This window comes from Podarcis erhardii, assembly GCF_964252035.2.
Source record: "Podarcis erhardii genome assembly, chromosome: 3".
In the NCBI taxonomy this organism is placed as follows: domain Eukaryota; kingdom Metazoa; phylum Chordata; class Lepidosauria; order Squamata; family Lacertidae; genus Podarcis; species Podarcis erhardii.
In genome coordinates, this window is record NC_138507.1 from 66636843 (window position 1) to 66655389 (window position 18547).

General features: G+C 41.7%; 1 protein-coding gene and 1 long non-coding RNA gene across 2 annotated transcripts in view; one reads left to right on the forward strand and one right to left on the reverse strand.

Annotated features, from left to right (window-relative positions):
• The window catches only part of LOC309337686, a 42905-nt gene extending 26634 nt beyond the window's left edge, over positions 1 to 16271 (forward strand). The window contains exon 3 of the long non-coding RNA XR_014154486.1: positions 16108 to 16271. This is a non-coding gene — a long non-coding RNA (uncharacterized lncRNA). The remainder of the gene's footprint in view (positions 1 to 16107) is intronic.
• On the reverse strand, positions 2027 to 2408 carry LOC309339600 (small ribosomal subunit protein eS25-like). Its single transcript, XM_081857755.1, is given in 2 exon segments — positions 2027 to 2115; positions 2119 to 2408. Coding segments are annotated over 2 exon segments (318 nt in total). The 5' UTR covers positions 2356 to 2408; the 3' UTR covers positions 2027 to 2034.
• Positions 16272 to 18547: the final 2276 nt, after the last annotated feature.

The window sequence follows — 18547 nt, forward strand, 5'->3', positions numbered from 1 at the left end:
AGCAGGATTTTCTTCATATTCCTGTACGTACTTAAGAGTGTTGTACTGCAAAAGTATGTGAGTTATTCTGTGTCATTAAGTGAAACTTGTTGATTAGTTCCCCAGTGCCCTATCACTCAGGAAACCTACTGAAGGAATGTTCCATCAACGAATAACTAGATAACATTGGTGTCTTTTTTATAGACAATAAATGGATATGCACATTAGCACCAAGCTGTCGCAACATTCTGTGCTGAAATAGACTGAACCATGATGCAAGGACTCCAATTTACTACGTATGCAGTTGCAGGCAGCTTAGTCATAATGTATGATGCACCAATACACACATGTTTCAGATAGCGCAGTATATCACAAAATGATTAGGCTTTGGGTGATAAACTGCATCATTTGTTCTCTTTGCAAAATGGAAGAGTGAAGTCCTTTCTGTGGAATTAGAAACGTTGTGTCTTGAGTTATTTGTCAGGGACTGGTGAAGGAAAGTTGGGATTCATTGAATCATGGGAGATAATATGTATTGTCTTCCATGGAGAAATAACTAAAGACTTGGTCAGAGTGAAGGAGCTTTGTTAAGCATAAAGGTCAACACGTGAAGTTTCATTTGATTCAGGGTTTAGCCTTGAAACTTGTTACCACTGTTGGGATTTAACACTGAAAAAAAATGTGGAAAAATACTATCGTGCCTCTGAGCACATGCAGAGAACTACGGACTCAGGATGAGATTCAACTAAGTTGTTGTTGTTGTGTGTAATTCGGTTCACTTATGAAACATGAATTATCCTCTTCTCCCCCTGCACCCTCTGTGTGTCCCCTAAATCTGCTTAGGAGTGTTGGGGGGGAAACTCAGAAGAGTTTTAGGGTATGTGCAGGTGTGCAAGCAGGCCTCATTCCCTGTGTGCATTCCCCACTTAGTGCTATGTTGAATTCCACCCTAACCTTTTTAAAAAGGAATGCTCTCTGGATTCTACAGCCCCCATTTAACTCCTTCAGAAGTCGCATCTTATGACTTTAGTGAGCTGTACTGATTGACCATTGAAGAGCAGAGTATACATTTTTAATAATAACATTAATAAATAAACTATCGATCCCCTCCAGGCTGCTGAACATGTGGGTTCCTGGAGCCCTTGATTCTTTCTTTACTGCAAGTATAGTGTGGCTCTTCTCTTTATTCAGGCAAGAAGAAGGTTCTACTTTAACAGTGTTAATGAAAAGGTAAAAGTATGTCTTGTGTCTTGTATTGCTCAGGGTTCACCTGGCAGTTCTGTGGCATAATGGATGGATCATAGAATCATAGAGTTGGAAGGGACCAAGAAGGTCCAGCCCCCTGCAATGCAAGAAACTTTTGCCCAACTTGGGGCTCAAACCCACGACCCTGAGATTAAGAGTTTTATGCTCTACCAACTGAGCTGTTGGATGACAACTAAAGTAACAACGGGGGGCTGAGAATGAAGTGGGAACAGGTGAGACCATGGAGAGGGAGGAGAACTACAGACCAGCAGAGAGACCCTCCACTGTTGGAGAGGGACCCTATGCTTGATCATAGGACACCTGTCTGAGACCATCCTGCTTGTTGGATTGCATTCCAAGCCAGTGGACTGAAATAACTTCATCCTAGTAATTTTTATCAGGGAATGGCTCATTTTACAATTTAACTATCTACCTCTGATGAGGGGGTGGTAGTATTTGACTACTAGAGCTGGGCATTGCAGGACCCTGTGACTCGGAGGAAGTTTGTGTTCTGTACTTCTTGCCTGACTTAACATCTGATGTGTCAGATTTGCTGAGATATATCATTGTCATAATTGCCACACAGGCACCTGTGGGTTCTTAACCTACAAGTCTGAATGCATCAAAAATGTGGTTTTTTTCTCTACATTGCAGGTGGTTAACATAATTCACCATGCATTATAAATTTGCTAGTCTGTTTTTTTCCCTTCAGGAAATCTTTTTATTTTTTTGTGATGTACAGAGTCTAAAAGCCACCCAAGAACCTCTCATGCATCCTCATCCATAGCTGGTGTACCCCGCCTTTGTGTTTCATGTGTGGATGACCTGGGCTCTGTGCTTGGACACCAGTTTGATTAGGCCTTTGCTGAGAAGCTCCTTGGCCAAGGAGCCTCAAATCTTCAGCCTTTCAGAGACCACAGAAGGAGTGATGAGTTTGTAGTTTGGCACCTCCTTGCACAGCTTGTCGTAAGTAGCTTTGTCAAACAAAACAAGGTTGTTCAACTTGTCTCTTACTTTCCCTTTGGACCACTTCTTCTTCTTGGCTTTTCCACCGGACTTGTTGACAGGGTCCTTGTCCTTCTTGGCTGACTTGCCAGCGTCCTTCTTCTTCTTATCGTCCTTTGGCGGCATGGTACAGTCGGAACGGCTACCGTAGCTGCTTCTCCCTCAGTGATTTCTGGCCAGAAAGCTTTGCTGGTCTCTGTTGAGGCAGGACAAGAGAGAGGCATTGGTCTGGTGCCAGATGGAAGCCTTGGAGGAGATGGGGAGGGGAAGCAGCAAGCCACCAGCCTCTTTGCCAACCAATGAGACGATCCATGCAGTGGTTACAGTGTGAAGCTACTGAAGCCGACTTGGGGGTGGAGCTGACAGTAAATTGTCTTTTGAATTTCATACAGGTAGACAAATCATAAAGAATAACTTCTTGGCATTTGTAAGAAAATATCTCTGTGGGCAAAAGGTAAACAGGATAAAACGAATAGCAGTTCCAGGTGAACTGCACACACACACACACAGACACACACATTTCAGCACCCAACAAGAATGTAAAAACTTGGTTTTGAGAAGCGCTGTACATCTGCTTGCCCCAAGGCCTAAGCTAAGCTGATGTTTAGCTAAGGAAGGCTAAGAGGAAGCAGACTCTGGTATCAGCATGTGTTTTAACTTGTTACTTCAGTGTCTGTCACAAAGCAATTTTGGACATAAGATACTGTGCTTCACAAAGGAGCATTCTTCTGTGGGAAAGCAGTTCGTTGACTTTTCTGACAGCCAGCAACTTTTTTCATATAGTAGAACTGTATCTTTGAAAGCTGCCACAGACTAGCCTGTAGGTAGGGATGGGTAAATATATCATGTTTTGTTTTTCTCATTTTCTCATCTTTTCAGTCTTCAGTTCTCCATATTTCCACTTCAGTTTGCATTTTCAAAAAGTCCTCATAAATGTTTATCAGATTTTTAGTGCAAATTTCCCCTAAAACATATTTTTGCAAGCAATTTTCTCCCAGTATAATGTGTATTTGCAGGTTAGTCTCACCAGTATATGCATTTATAGGCATGCTTTTTAGCCTAGTATATACTTTCTATGCATTACTTGGCTGGAGAACTGCATTGCAAAATTCAAAGAAGTGTGAGTTTCAAAGGTTGGCTGCCTTTTAGTTTGTATGTTGCTTCTCAAACTCTGAATTGAGCCAAACTGAATTTCTCCCCCATCCCTGCCTGTAAGTCACCCAGGATAAAAATGGATACCTGATCTGTGCTGAGAAAGTCAGAATTTGAAGCAAAGTATACTGAACATATCACCCTCCCACCCCAAATTGTGGGATATATTTCTCAGAAATATATGAATTGTGCCCTTGGCTAATAAAAATAATGTATGTTAAAGTGAAATTCCATTCTCCCATGTCAAAGGGAAAGACCTTGGTCACCATGCATTGGTGCAGCACAACTGCATACTATGCCACACAACTAATTATACCAGAACAAGACATTTACCCTGCGCACAGCTACAAATGCCACACTCTTGACTGCTGATGTGTCACATCATATTAGAAGCTTTTTGCTTTGAGCTTGCGGGATTTCTTCAGTGTGCCTGGTTCTCAACTCACCTCTGGGATTCTGCCGTACAAAACAGTTGTTCCAAAACTGCAGATGACCATGCTTGCCAGTTATGAGCTGTACTGAAAATATTTATCATGGACAAATATTGAGGCTAAGAAGTGACATCATCTGCTATGAACAAGATTTGAAGCCAAGTCTCCCTCTTTTTCAGGGAGTATCCTTTGGACCACACCATCAGGGCAGAAGGCGTGACAGAGAAGAGATCTGCTGTTTTCTACTCCCATCCCCATGGCTGCTCATGATACTGAAACAAAGGGAAAGGATTGTCATCTCGAAGGGCCATAAAATTGGGGTCTCACTCTTGCACTGCATGTAACTGAGAAGTAGCTATTAATAATAAATAACTGGTGAATACTTATTATGGTTATTTCTCACACGCATGGAAGACAATACATGATAATAAAATTAAATTAACAATTACAAAACCCTGCCGGCGGGTTTATAGTATTCATTCTCATGAGGAAAAGGACAGAAGAGAGTGAGAAGGAAAGATGATGAAGCAAGAGAGATACTAGGTTAAAATCCCAGAAAATTAGGGAAGGGCAAGGAAGATAGACCTTCCCTGAAGCACTTCTCAAAAAGTAGATGGGACTGAATCATATGAACATCTGGAGGCTCTCCGGTGCAAAGATAGCCCTGCCAAAGAAAATGAAGGTAGGAGACAACAATTTCCTTTTAGATACTGCTACAGGCACCCCAGTCTCCAAGCAATGAGATATTTTGGGTTGCCAGCACATACTTTGGGCTTGGTTTCCTCAGGAGCAGAGGAATCTGCCTTGTTTTAAGTCAGACCATGGATCCATCTAGCTCAGTGTTATCTACAGACTGGCAATGGCTCTCTGGGATTTCAGACTGGGGACATTCCCACCTGGAGATGCCAGAGATTGAACCAAGGACTTTCTGCAGACAAGAAGATGCTCTACCACTGAGAAGGTCACTGGAGATGGATCTTTGCGATACATGGTTTTATTTGCACATGTAGACAGACTGAACATTGGATTGAAGGACTTTCAGCATCAATACTCCAATAGAACTTGCTCCCCCATTAGTATTCTAGGGCAGTGGGCAAAGTCATACTTCGGTTTCAGCACAGAGAGCAAGTCAGGTCTCTGTGTTTTGAAACTCTACTTCCAGACTAGCTGAGGTCCATTCTTCTTATGCTCACCGATGACATTGATTCCCAGCCAAGGCAGCGGAGTGAGGCCTGTCCCTTTCAGCATCTCCATCTAGTTGTTTCTTTAGCAACTTGTTACCTGCACCCTTTAGTCATGCAAAAAGAGATACTTAACCACTTAAGCAACCTCTTCCTCTGCAGAATCAGACTAGCCTCCCAATCCTATAACAATATTTTCATTAACAGTGGCTGGTCCAATTAAAAACAAAAGTCACCTTACATATTTGTTTAGAGTCGAGAAAAAGGAGAGCTCATTGCAGAACTCCAAAGTAGCTCCCCCCTTTCTCTGTTTCAGTCACTTGCAGGCTGCAGCAAAGATGAAAAAGAACTTCTTTCTTCTGGCAGCCTATATTTCCCTTTATCCACATTCAAATCCTGACATTTTTTGCTTCCAGATAGGGAGGTTTTTCTACATTCATGCTCCATCTTGTTCTGTTCTATTGTCTGTATCTTCAGGCAAGAGCAAGACTCCCAATAGGTTTTGTTGCTGGGTGTTAAATCTTCCACAAGTTTTCAGCTGCTAGCAGTTTTGGCCAGGCAGAAGCATAGTGCAGGAGGGAGGTAGAATTCCTACATAATATGTGTATGTAGCTGATGAGATACAATTGTTTCCTTAAAAACCAGCAGTCTTCACTGCTGGCAGTAATACAAATGTGTTTGTGGGAGGGGGGATTGTCAGTGGCGGAGCTTCATGCTGCAGCATCCATGTGTGTGGGGGTGTGTGGAGGGGGTGGGGCTGGTGCGCATTCTGCGGGCGTGGCGCCCAGTGTGTGTGGGTGGGGAAACCGCAATGGCACCCCACTGGGATTGCACTGCCAGGGGCGGTCCGCTCCCCCCGCACTGCTCTTCCTTCGCCAGTGGGGATTGTTGGCTTGTCTTTGTTCTTGTTTGATTATGTTTTTTGTCTTCTCATTTTGTGTTTTTATGTTATGAATTGCTTTGTGATATTCAGATGAAGGACAGTATACAAATTTAACAAACAAAAACAGCAATTCTGTTCTAGGTAGTAGATCCCCAGTGCATCTTTAAACTCACAAAACTGTTTAAATGTAATATGGGTTAGTTGCTTATCTCGGAGGTTGATAGCAAAACCATGCAAGCAAAGAGTTAATGTTCAATGAAACAACCAAGAGTAAGACCTAATAATAATAATAATAATAATAATAATAATAATAATAAATTTTATTTATATCCCGCCCTCCCCAGCCGAAGCCGGGCTCAGGGCGGCTAACAACACTAAAACAGTACAACATTATAAAACATTATAAAAATGAATTAAAATCAAAATTGATGGCAACAGTGCAAAACTACTGACAACAGTGCAAGGTTGTTGTGTTTCAGGTGGGCAACGAAGGGTGCATGAGAGTCCCCTCTTGGGTGTCCTCCCTTCGTCATACTGGATACCTACTTTGAGGCAGTTTTGGACATCAGATACTATGGGGCAGAACAGGATCCCATTATGAACATTGATCAGTTATATGAAAACAGGAAATGCAGACTGCATTTTTGTCCACTGCATCCAGCAGTGAAGTCACACAATGAAAACTGTATTGCAGGAACATCAATAACTTGATGAAATGAGCGTCATAAATGCTGGTATTGGAATAAAAAAACACATCCATCATGAAGGCCATTCCAGCTATCTTGTGCTGTGAACTAGGTAGGTTCTCTAGATCCAAGTGAGGAAGAATGTCCAAACCTGCCACCTCAGTAACATGCATAGCAAACTCCTGTCTTTCCATTGTCAGCCAAAGGACTTGTCCACACTGGAGTTTATTGTGTGTTTGCTGTTGTTTGTGTTACTATTTATGTGCAATAAGATGTTACCCTCAAACAATACCAGTCTCAAAGCTTTTCCCCTATAAAGTTGGGTTTATGCAGTATGGGGATAATATGATAGGTTGGGGGGTGGAAATGGGGTTCCAAATTGCTCCACTTGGGGTTTTAGGATGGGTGGGTCAATCATCACTTTCTACTAGTCCCCCTTCCATGCCCACTGCTTCCATTTCTTTTCTTGCTGTGCTCATAACTATTTCTGACATGCTCCTGAATGAAGGATGTATTTTCTTACTCTTGATTCCTGAGATTCGCAACAAACAAGAAATCTCCAGAAGCATACCACATTACATCTAGTATATGTATATTTCTTTTGATCCCTCAGATTTGCACAAAAGCAGAAAACTGCACAAGCAAACCACATCAAACATTTTTACACAAAAATTGCACAGCAATCTGAAAAGTGTGTGCTGAGAATTTACAATTGCTTTTATTTCTTTTCCACTGGAGTATAACCAGATAGATAGATAGATAGATAGATAGAAAGAAAGAAAGATAGATAGATAGATATAGATCCCTCAGATATGCACAAAACCAGAAACCGGTACAAGCAAATTTTCAGTTGCCTGACTTTGTGCTTTTATTCACTTCTTGTGAATACTTGCTTTCAAAAAAACAAGGTGTGTATGCAGCTATCTGCATGCGTACTCTGTCAGTACTTAACTGATATAATACAACCAGCAAATCAGAAGATAGGAACAAACACAAACACAAGCACCTGGTAGTATGAACAGAAAATACCAAAGCTGCTCCTCATATACAAATACATGTGGATCTGAATACTTGTCTAATCTGAATGAGGGAAAAAGTAGATTAACAGCTAAATAATGCCCAAATGTGGCTAGGTTCTCAGTCACATCTATTATTTCCTTTACTTCTCCTTTTAAACATGTAACATTAAGCAACAGTTTGGCTGATAGGTAGGATTGATCTTTTGGGCTAGGCAAGATCATGCTGTCAATTCAGGGTTCAAATTAGGCTTAAATGTGCCTTCTGTACCTTTCTTATGTTGTTTGTTCCATGCTGTTACTTAAGGGATGATTAGGGAAGAGAAATCAAAATGTATGCTACAGATTTATGTAAACAGACAGATTTAAGTGAAAATTTACATGAGCCTCACGTGTGAAAATGTTCTGTGATATCAAAGTGGCTTGCTTAAAATCGTGGTTCAAGCTGATAAGAGTTACAAACTTTTTCTTTCTTTCTTTCTTTCTTTCTTTCTTTCTTTCTTTCTTTCTTTCTTTCTTTCTTTTTCACCAGCCCCAGTGTTCGATCTGCAGACATTATCAGATTATAATGCTTATCTCCAAACAATTATAATGCTTTACAGGCTGATTTCTACAGATTAAGCTACTATTAAAGGCACAAGAGCCAGTCACTTGATAATACAAATGATCAATAAAGAAGCCACATTTACAAAGTAAATGAATATGATAAAGGTAACTTTTATTACCCTAAACAATGGGTTGTAACTGTTACTTTAATTTCTCATGCTTAAGAAAAATTCAAAAGAGCATTTTTTTCAATGAAAAGTTTCAATGAATAAATTTATCATCAGTTAATTCATTTTTCACCTTGTTGAAGCCAGACAGTTTATCAGTAAACAGATAATAATCTCAAAATTAGATGATTGGACCTTATCTATTTCATTCTGTCACATCCTGAAATCTCAGAGCTGATAACACAACCAATCAATGTATGCCAAGGACTAGTTTGAAATAGAAATTGTCCCGTTAAGAACTCCAAGTGAGAAACTAACTTTGTTATGGTGATCAGACTCAAGAAAGGGTACGAGCAAGGGTTTGTCTGCACATCTGAGAAAGAATATTGTGAATGATTCAGCTGGCCACCTTTTGCAATGCTACTTTGGCTTCAGACATCATACCCTTATTTTCAAGGCTCTCCTCCACCTTTGCATGCTGATTAGGCCAGATCTACGCATGCAGCAGAATGAGGTAATAGAGTCCAAATTGGCAGAATGAACACTTCTATACTTCAAAAGTGGGCAAACCATTTATTTATTTTTAATCCTCATGTAAGCAGAAACATTCCAGGAAGAGAGATTCTAGCCAAGCCCTCTCCTTGACCTCATGCCCCTAAAAATGGCACGAGAGGCAAATGTTCAACCAGTGAAACTTTTTGCCAGCAGAAAGATGCAGTGATGGGTAAAGTCTAATCCCCCTCAATGTTAAAGCCATAGGAGCCCCACTGGGGAGGTGTACAACTGTGTGTACATTTTGTTTCCATTTTTCTGCAGCTGAAGACAGACAGACAGACAGATTTGAAATCCATCCATCCATCCATCTATCTACTTACCTATTTTTTTCAGTGTTCAATCCTAAAACAAGTCAGTCCAATCTACCTGAAGGGTACACTATCTATTAATGCAACTCCATTTCCAAAGTCAGATAAAAACCACACAGCAAACAAGAGGGTACATTGTACTCAGATGACTTTTCTGGGATCTTGATTATGCTTGTAACAGTCAGCTAGGTTCACATTAACCTGGCAAAGAACTTCACAGCTGCACAAAAACTGCTGGAGAAGCACAAACAAGAAACAAGCACAAATATGAATAGAGTTTCATTCTGCAGAAACATATTCCCTGGTGCTACAGGCAGGCTGCCAGGTCACAACCCAGAAAATGGTTGTGATTCCTTCATAACCCAGGAACCATGGGGAGAGATGCAGGGGTGGCATCCTTCATTCCTAGACCTGTCACCCACCCTCTGTCCTTACCTGCTGTGAGGTAAAATTAAGAGTTCCAATTGCTGCATTGAGGTGCCTGGGGCAGGCCACAAGTGAATAAAAAAAGCTGATCAAGGTTATGTACACATTATCATTTACTCTGGCTACAATGTGCTCTCACTACTACTGATTTAAGCCACAATTCATACACATTGTTACATGCCACCCCAATCTCTGAGCGGTGTGAGATTCCAGTGGTTCCAGGCATGCTTACCAGGCTCTGTGTTTCCTTTTGGACAATGAGGTCCAGTGGAGACTGTGGTGTCTTTATGATATATGGTTTGTTTATACATATATACAACCTGAGCCTGGCGTGGGGGGGTGGGGTGGGGGCTTACAGCTTTAAACTCCAGGAGGGCCTTGTCTCTCCCACGGATTGGTTTGGATTCAAACTGTCAGCCCACATTGTGCTGTGACCCCCTTTTCTCCAACTTGCAAACTGCTTCCCCAAAGCGTAACTATTTCCGTCTTCCTTACATCAGCCCACTGCAATTCTGAAACTCCCCTTTCCAACTCTGCATTGTCTTTGGCAAACTACCAGAGCCCCAGGAGGGGCTCCACCCCTCTGTGTCTGACAGAGAGCCTTTGCCTTGTTGATGGCTTCCTTGATAGGCCACAGCCCAGTTTTTTGTGCCCATCTTTTCAGGCAATTACTTCATCAGGAAACCAGCCCAGTTTATATTTTTAACATGGCTTATATATTAACATGCTGAATTTGATGTCTAGCACCCTGGAATTAAATGGGGGGTCCAGGCACCCCACAAACATATAACATTATGCAGTAGCTTATTGAGAAACACTCCTGCTTGATGTGTTTCCCCTCAAACCAGCTTCCATCTGATTTGAAAATGTACCCTGTGGTTAAGCTGAGGTGTGTATATTTCAGCCGTCTCTTGCACATGTGCAGATGGAACCTTCATTGAATAGAAGTTCAGGGGGGTGCAGGGGCAGGAAAACAAATCAGGTAATGGTGAGTACAGCAATGTAAAAATGGGACTTGCAATGCAGTGAGAGGAAGTGGTTGTGCTGTGTTTTCAACTCTACAACTCTATGATTCTGTGATTCTATGAATGCTAAATATTTTATTTACAAAGTCTGAATGCTTGTCAAGGATATGACTGAAGTGATGGGATATTAAAGTACATTAGAAGAAGAGACAGAATGTAATGGCAGTAGAGTGTTGTGGTGGAGCCTCCCTTCCTAGCCATAGAAAATCCTTCTGGACTTTTCTCAAGATTGGATCAGAAACGGCCACATATATTCCACACCTATTTCCCCTACAAGGCAACAATGAAAACTTAAAGGGGAAAAGATCTATTGACTCTCATGACAGCATCTGTATGCATGTCTCTAAGCAAGTGTATTTTGTCTCATTTATAAAGATGTGGAAATCTTTTATTTTTATGGGAAGAAGGTGAGAAATCAATAATGCAAAAAGGTTTTAATAACAGCACAGCCGTGATGGACAATTAAAGTCTCATAGGCTCTGGTAGTATTGATTTTCCTGGTGCCCTTGAGCCCTGCTGTTTTTAAAGAGAAGTGTGTTAACCCTTTGATTTAATGAGCAAATTGGAAGCATCAGTTTTGACACTTGGGCAATGTTTATCACAGGTTTCCTTCCAAGATATTGGGGACTGCCACAACTGCAAGGAGATTAACAGAGCAAATTATATGCGTAATTGCATGGGGAGAAACACTGCCATCATGCCTGTGGTATTTCCACTGAATCCAAAATATTCTCAAACCTGGCAGAATCAAAATGTTTTTTGTTTTTTTTAAACCACACAAATGACAACCACAGCTCACTGGTCAACAACACCTGCAAGACACTTGGAGGTGTACAGGCAGCCCAACGGGGTCTTGATGATCTGATCACTGCTCCACATACTTCTGTGTCACAACACGCAGAATGATGCCACAGGGAATGTGGCTCTCATACTGCAAAAGGGCCTCCACCTCTGTTTTGTAATATTAAGCTACCATCTAGAAGCCCACTTTCTATCTTCTCCCAGAGCAGGAATACTGTGCTTGCGGCTGCTCTGACACGTCACCTTGAGACAGAGACAACATGCTTCTTTCTTCAGAAATATAATTTTTATCCAGATTCTATGCAAATATGCTGATTACCCTGGTCAATATACATATTGGTCAGGACACAAATTGTCAGCAATAGACTATTGCATTGTTTCCCAGGATTTGATCCCTAGGATATCAAAATTCACTATTACAGCAAGACCTGAAAGTGACCACCTACCTTTATCCCTCGTGTGTGATCTACCCTTTGATCTGCCCAAACCACAACACAGATATCAACCAGATCTAACTCCTGGAACAGGCCTCAAGAAAATCAGATGGAATGGACAAGTGAGCGAGCGGATATCTAACTGGTACAAATCTGAGGAGAGCTACCGTCTCTCAAAAGCAATCATGGAAGGGTGCTTAGAAATAGAGGAGAGCGCCCCGAACATGATGACAACATATGAAATGCTTATGCTGATTAAACATATTAATTTAAGTAATTTAGCCAGTTAACATTCATTTGCAGAGCTATTTCTACTCTGCCCACCCCTCCAATTTTGTGGACATGTTAGGAAAAGAGACGACCCAGCAGAGGGTTACTCACCTTTTTTTGTTTTTGCTGGCCTGCCATTGGAGCATCAGTGGCAGAGGGGAGACAGTGACCGCAGTGAGGAGGTCCATGATCAGACCTCATGCTCCCCCTCACGGATCTGCAAAGAGCATAACATCACACCCTTAATTGGGCTGCATCCCTATTTTTTGCCATGTTGCTTTTTTTAATACAGTATGTATTCTTTCCACCATCCTTATCTGTTTGTTTAACCTCCCTGAGGACATTTGGTTGCAGTGTGGTGGGATGCATAAGAGGCCTTTGTCTCCATCTTGGCTTAAGAGACAGTTGCTTAGATACAAAATAAAGTGGAGAGGGTTCGGGATCAGAAGCTATGCTGGGGGACCAGATGGGAAACCTCTTTTGACTGACTCGGGCCTGAGGACCCTGGTTGTCGGTCTTCAAAGCCTCTTCCCTGCTGTCTTCCAAATGTGCACTTTGTGGCCACTTCAAAGAAAGAGGGGAAGTGATTTTCCAATCAAGTATTTTTAAAAAACGAGAGTAGCCATGGACAATGCTTAGCAGGAAGAGAATAGAGATGGAGCTGCTGATTTCGAACCGGAATTGCCTAATCATTTCATGACATATGCTGAAGTGTATCAGAATGTTTATAAAGGCCTCTTATGAGACTTTGGCATCAGCAATGTCACTAGCCAGCAATCATAACTAAGGAATGTTCCCTATTTAAAACAGTACGCTGGCATGCATAGGACTGGGCTGTAAGTATTCCAGCTTGTAAGCAGCTGATCAGGACATCCTGTGTTTTTTTCAGCCAACCACCACCTGCCCTTTGTAAATGGTGGGTTTTACAGTTCTGAGGTGAATAAACATGATGGCTTCTTTTGCTCTGAATGCCTGCCTCTGCTCATCAAAATTAATAGGGAGCTTCAAGCAATCTTATTTCTTAATGCTGCTTCTATATTACTTCTAATTTTCCTAGCAGTATCCTCATTATTAAATGTCATCCTTATTAACAAAGTGCGCTGCTTTATCTGAAACATTGGTCTTAATGTTTCATCCATTAGAGTCTAATTTTAACAATGACAGAATGATCTCTCTCTCTGTTTCATGGTCTACAACCACAGGCTTTTCATTTTTACCTTGTGGCTGTCTAGTTAGGAGACCAGACTGTCTCGACTCTGTTGTTTCCCTTATGGAATTTTCCATGGACACCAGGCACTTATATCCACTGCAAAGTTGTCCTGAGTCAGCCCCACTGAAATGAATGTGCAGCTCCCATTTGTTTTAGTAGGGCAATTAGAAATGTCTTTTCAGTGGATTCTGCTCTGTGCTAAAAGTACCCATTCAATATCTTGGTAATTCCAAAATGTTACCAGTCCCCATTAATGGCAGAAACAGCCTGTTCAGTGACATAACATCAAAACGGAAGTGTGTGTGTGGGGGGGGGGGAGAGAGAGAGAGAGAGAGAGAGAGTATGCATCTCTCATACTTCCCCCATCCTGATGTGAAAACAAAAGTGAAAGCATAGAATGTTTTGTCAAAAGAATGCTGGAAGTGAGGAGTGGCTGACACAGCAGGGGTCCCAGTTGCTCATTCCGCACCCCCCCCCCACTCCTGGTCTACATTTTATGTGGATCAACCTATTTGAATGAGACATTTACTCATTTACTAGACAACTCAGTAGAAGGATAATGCTCCCTAGTTACATTGCTGATTAATACAAAAGGTGTACTTCGTTTCTTCTCTTTTTTAAGTGGGTCTTTTCCTTGTAGGGTATATGTGTTGCCTGCCAAATGCCTTGCTTCATGCCTTGCTCATGCTGAGGACCACAAGGCCTAGCCTATAGCCCGATGATTAGTAGCTATGAATTTTTATTGATCTAATATGCTAGGGCACTTAGATTTGTTTTGCAACTAGATGGGCTGGATGGAGTTAGGAGTTATGTTATTCACTTTGATTGTTTTGACAATGCTGCTTACTATTTCATAAGCAAATTCTATCCAGTTGCTTTAAATTAAATCATGTAAGTTGCTTTATTTTCAAATATTTTATCTGATTTTGTATTAATTCCTATTAATTCCTTTTTCTCTATAACTTGTATATAAGTTCTATTCCAATTCATAGTTCCAATTCATATCATTTTTTAATAATTTAATATCACCATTGAACTTTGTATATTAATTTTAAAAAGAATGATTTGTTTCAGTCACCATCTGAAGCGCTTGTATTTGTTTTATTGTGTAAGCTTTACTTTCTGTTACATTGTGTTGCTACTGAGGAAGATTATTGGCATGGTGTGGATTGGATCCCCAGATTAACATTTGGTGCTAAAACCTGGGAACTTAATCGGAAGCCAGGAGTTGGAAACCTCGACATGAGTTTAGTTTGTGAGAAAATTTGACTAGTGGGGGAGTAGCTCTAGCATTTAGAGATATTTGATGCTGAGCAGCCTCATTATTTCAAAAGTACGTGGACAAACAAAATCCCTTCCCTTTTCATTGGCTTGTTGACGTAATCATATCTAATTTACAGAAATGAGTGTTCCAGGGAAAGGGAAAGCAAAAGAATGTTGCTGATAAGAGTCAGGGTAGTGTGTTGAGTGACTAATACAATTTGTGTACAGTGGTACCTCGGGTTAAGTCCTTAATTCATTCCGGAGGTCCATACTTAACCTGAAACTGTTCTTAACCTGAAGCACCACTTTAGCTAATGGGGCCTCCTGCTGCCACTGCGCCGCTGGAGCATAATTTGTGTTCTCATCCTGAAGTAAAGTTCTTAACCCGAGGTAATGTTTCTGGGTTAGCGGAGTCTGTAACCTGAAGCGTATGTAACCCGAGGTACCACTGTACTTGGTTGAGTGAACCCATAGGTTCAAGGCCCCATAGTGGCTCCACTGGAATGTATTGATGACTTATTGGAACAATATTCTGAAGAGAGGAAACTTCAGGTGGTTGTGAAGAGGAAGTCACAGGTTGCTTATGGCTTTTAGAAACTAGATGGCTACAAGTTAAAGAGGAAAAAGATAAGACACAGTTTTCTTGGCTCTGGGACAGGAGTATAAGAAGTTGTAGATGAAGGGTGATGGTCTTGAAAGAGAAGTAAAGCAAATAGGTACATAGAATTTGGGACTAGTTCCTGAAAACTGGGGATTCCTGGAGAACTGAGAGAACAGACATCTGTCGATGAGCATTTGCAATGCCACTTGAAGAATCTGAAGGAGAAAATTGTAGCTTTCCAAGGGGCTGTAAAAGTTTTGACACGGCACCTTAAAAAGCAACTGGTCAGTGATGGAGAAGTCAATGGTGTTGCTCATCCTCAAGGTAAAGCTTTGGTAGAATACTGTAGATGAACAGTTCCATGCTCATACAACTATTTGGTCAGTAGCTGGAGGAACTTCTTCAGATAATAATGATGTTGATGTTTGGGAATGAGAATGGATACAAGGAAGTGATAACAGGGAGAAAATGGTTGCTTCCGGTTCACTGGAGGTGAAGGTTTGCAAGCAGGTCAATATTGGGCTTGTCCACTCTTCTGCTTGTACCGCTTAATTGGAGCAAATGTCAATTGGGTTTTCCATGGATTAACACTTGCCCTGAATCAGCGGTAAAGAGCTGAAAGGGGTAGCAAATGGAAAACTGCTCGAACCTATGCCTAGAAAGCACAGGATAAACAGAAAACCTCTAGGACCTGTGCGTTCTCAGCACGGGACAAGCAAAGTGTGGACGAGCCCATTGCTTTACATAGTGGAGCTAAATAGGAAGAGGAATCTGCAGTACCAGATCCTGTTATCACTGCTAAGGATACCACACCTTATGAGAAATAGGTTATAGTGGAGGCAAATGTTAGCTTCTTCTGAGCTTGAGGACATAGAGGAAGAGAAGAAGAAGAAGAAGAAGAAGAAGAAGAAGAGTAGGAGGAGTAGTTTGGATTTGATATTCCGCTTTATCACTACCCTAAGGAGTCTCAAAGCGGCTAACAATCTCCTTTCCCTTCCTCCCCCACAACTAACACTCCGTGAGGTGAGTGGGGCTGAGAGACTTCAGAGAAGTGTGACTGGCCCAAGGTCACCCAGCAGCTGCATGAGGAGGAGCGGAGACGTGAACCCAGTTCCCCAGATTTCAAGACTACCGCTCTTAACCACCACACCACACTGGCTCTCTACTAAGGGAAGTAGAGGAGACTGTTGAGGACTTCCTTCTAAGTACACATGCACAGAACTGCACTCCATAAAAATTAAGCATTATAAGATAAAGGTAAAGGTACCCCTGCCCGTATGGGCCAGTCGTGTCTGACTCTAGGGTTGTGCGCCCATCTCACTTAAGAGGCCGGGGGCCAGCGCTGTCCGGAGACACTTCCGGGTCACGTGGCCAGTGTGACGAAGCTGCTCTGGCGAGCCGGCACCAGCGCAGCACACGGAAACGCCGTTTACCTTCCCGCTATAAAGCGGTACCTATTTATCTACTTGCACTTAGGGGTGCTTTCAAACTGCTAGGTGGGCAGGAGCTGGGACCGAAAGACGGGAGCTCACCCCGCCGCGGGGATTCGAACCGCCGACCATACGATCGGCAAGTCCTAGGCAATGAGGTTTTACCCACAGCGCCACCCGCGTCTCTTATTATAAGATAGAGCCACCATATTGTGCAATTTGGTATTCAGTGCATGCCGTGGAAACAAAACATCCAATTACACATTAGCTGGAGATATTTGGTGATGACAAGCAAATTATCTTTTCGGCAATTTATCTTCCATTATAGATCTTTGTATCACAGGATCTTTGGAACTTCAGGCTTCCAAAGAATGTTGTTTGACAACAATTGCAGCAACATATTAAGAGTATACAAAGAGGTTGCTACATCAGGCCACAGTGGCTAACCAGGTGCCTGTGGAAATCCTGCAAGCAGGACCACATGAGTACGCTCTCCTCCTGTGGTTTTTAGCAACGGGTATTCAGGAACATTACTGCCTCTGACCATGGAGGTGGAGCATAGCTGTTGAAGGTCAGTAGCTATTGACAACTTTCTGTTCCATGAATTTATCCAATACTCCCTTAATGCCTTTTTATATTTTCTGTGGCAGCTCCTAAGCTGTGGAACTCCTTCCGCACAGAGGTTCATCTGATGCCTTCATTGTATAGCTTTCATCATATGCTGAAGACACAGCACTTTCCTCTGGCATTTGACCACTGAGATCTACTGTATATATGGTAGGGCCCATCTTACTCTTCTAATTGTAAATTGTTTAAACTGATTTTAATCTTGTATTTTTTTATTGTTGAAGGCGGTTAAGAAATCGAATTAATAATAATACACCAGATATCAATTTATGATTCTGGTCATACTTTCTGTTGCATTATCAGTATTTAAAAATAGATTTGACCCTAATCAGATTGGAGATCCAGTTGATCTGACTCTGTCAGCAGTTCAGTACATCTTACTAGAAGCAGTCCAACTAATTTTGCAAGGAATTAGTTGAAAAGAGCTGGAGCTGGTGTTAGAGGACCGGCTCTGTAGCCATAAGGTCTGAGATTCAGTCTCTGCCATCTTCGGTTTATAATATTCTGTCTGAAGGGCTGGGAGATACCTCTTCTTAAGACCTTTGAGAGCTGCTGCCAGTCAGAGTGAATTGCAGTGGGCTAACATGAACCAGCAGGCTGACTCAGTATAAAGCAATGTCATATGTTCAATTAGCTTTTCCCCTTTTCTGCCAAGTGAAAGAATTGGTGGTGTCACCTTTCATTGAAGGCTCTTTCTCCTTTAATAATGCATTATTCACAGGTGTAGTCTCATCGTTTACTGTCACTGGGTGCTAAACTCAGAGCAACTGCCGGAAGAAGAAATCACATTTACCCACTCATATTGCAAAGGTTACTACAAATGTATTTGGCAAAAATCTGTCGAGAACACAATAGAGTTCTCAATACTGCAGTTACCAGGGTAAGGGAGATGAGAGACATGGATGAAAAGGTAATGCAGGGTTTGGTTTGGTTTGAGACCCAATTTTATTCCCCAAGTATGTCTCTTAAATGTGTGATAAGAGCACTTCTGAGCATGTGCAGAGTGCTTTCCCCTCATCACTAAGTAACCACATGTCTGGAACTAGTGGGGGCCAAGAATTTCCCAGAAACATGTTTCCAGGTCCAGCCCTGGGATGAATGGAATGGAATATTAATGTCTTTGCACTGTTGTGTTAAAGGAGTGCAGACTGATCAATATTATTAACACCATTTCCAGACATCACCACCACTATTAAGATTGCTATTTATCATTAGAAAATATTCCCTGTGGCAATTTTCCTGGTATCATGTAGTTGTTTCGTAATTATATTCTACTAAGACATACTAGATTGATCCCTGACTTGAA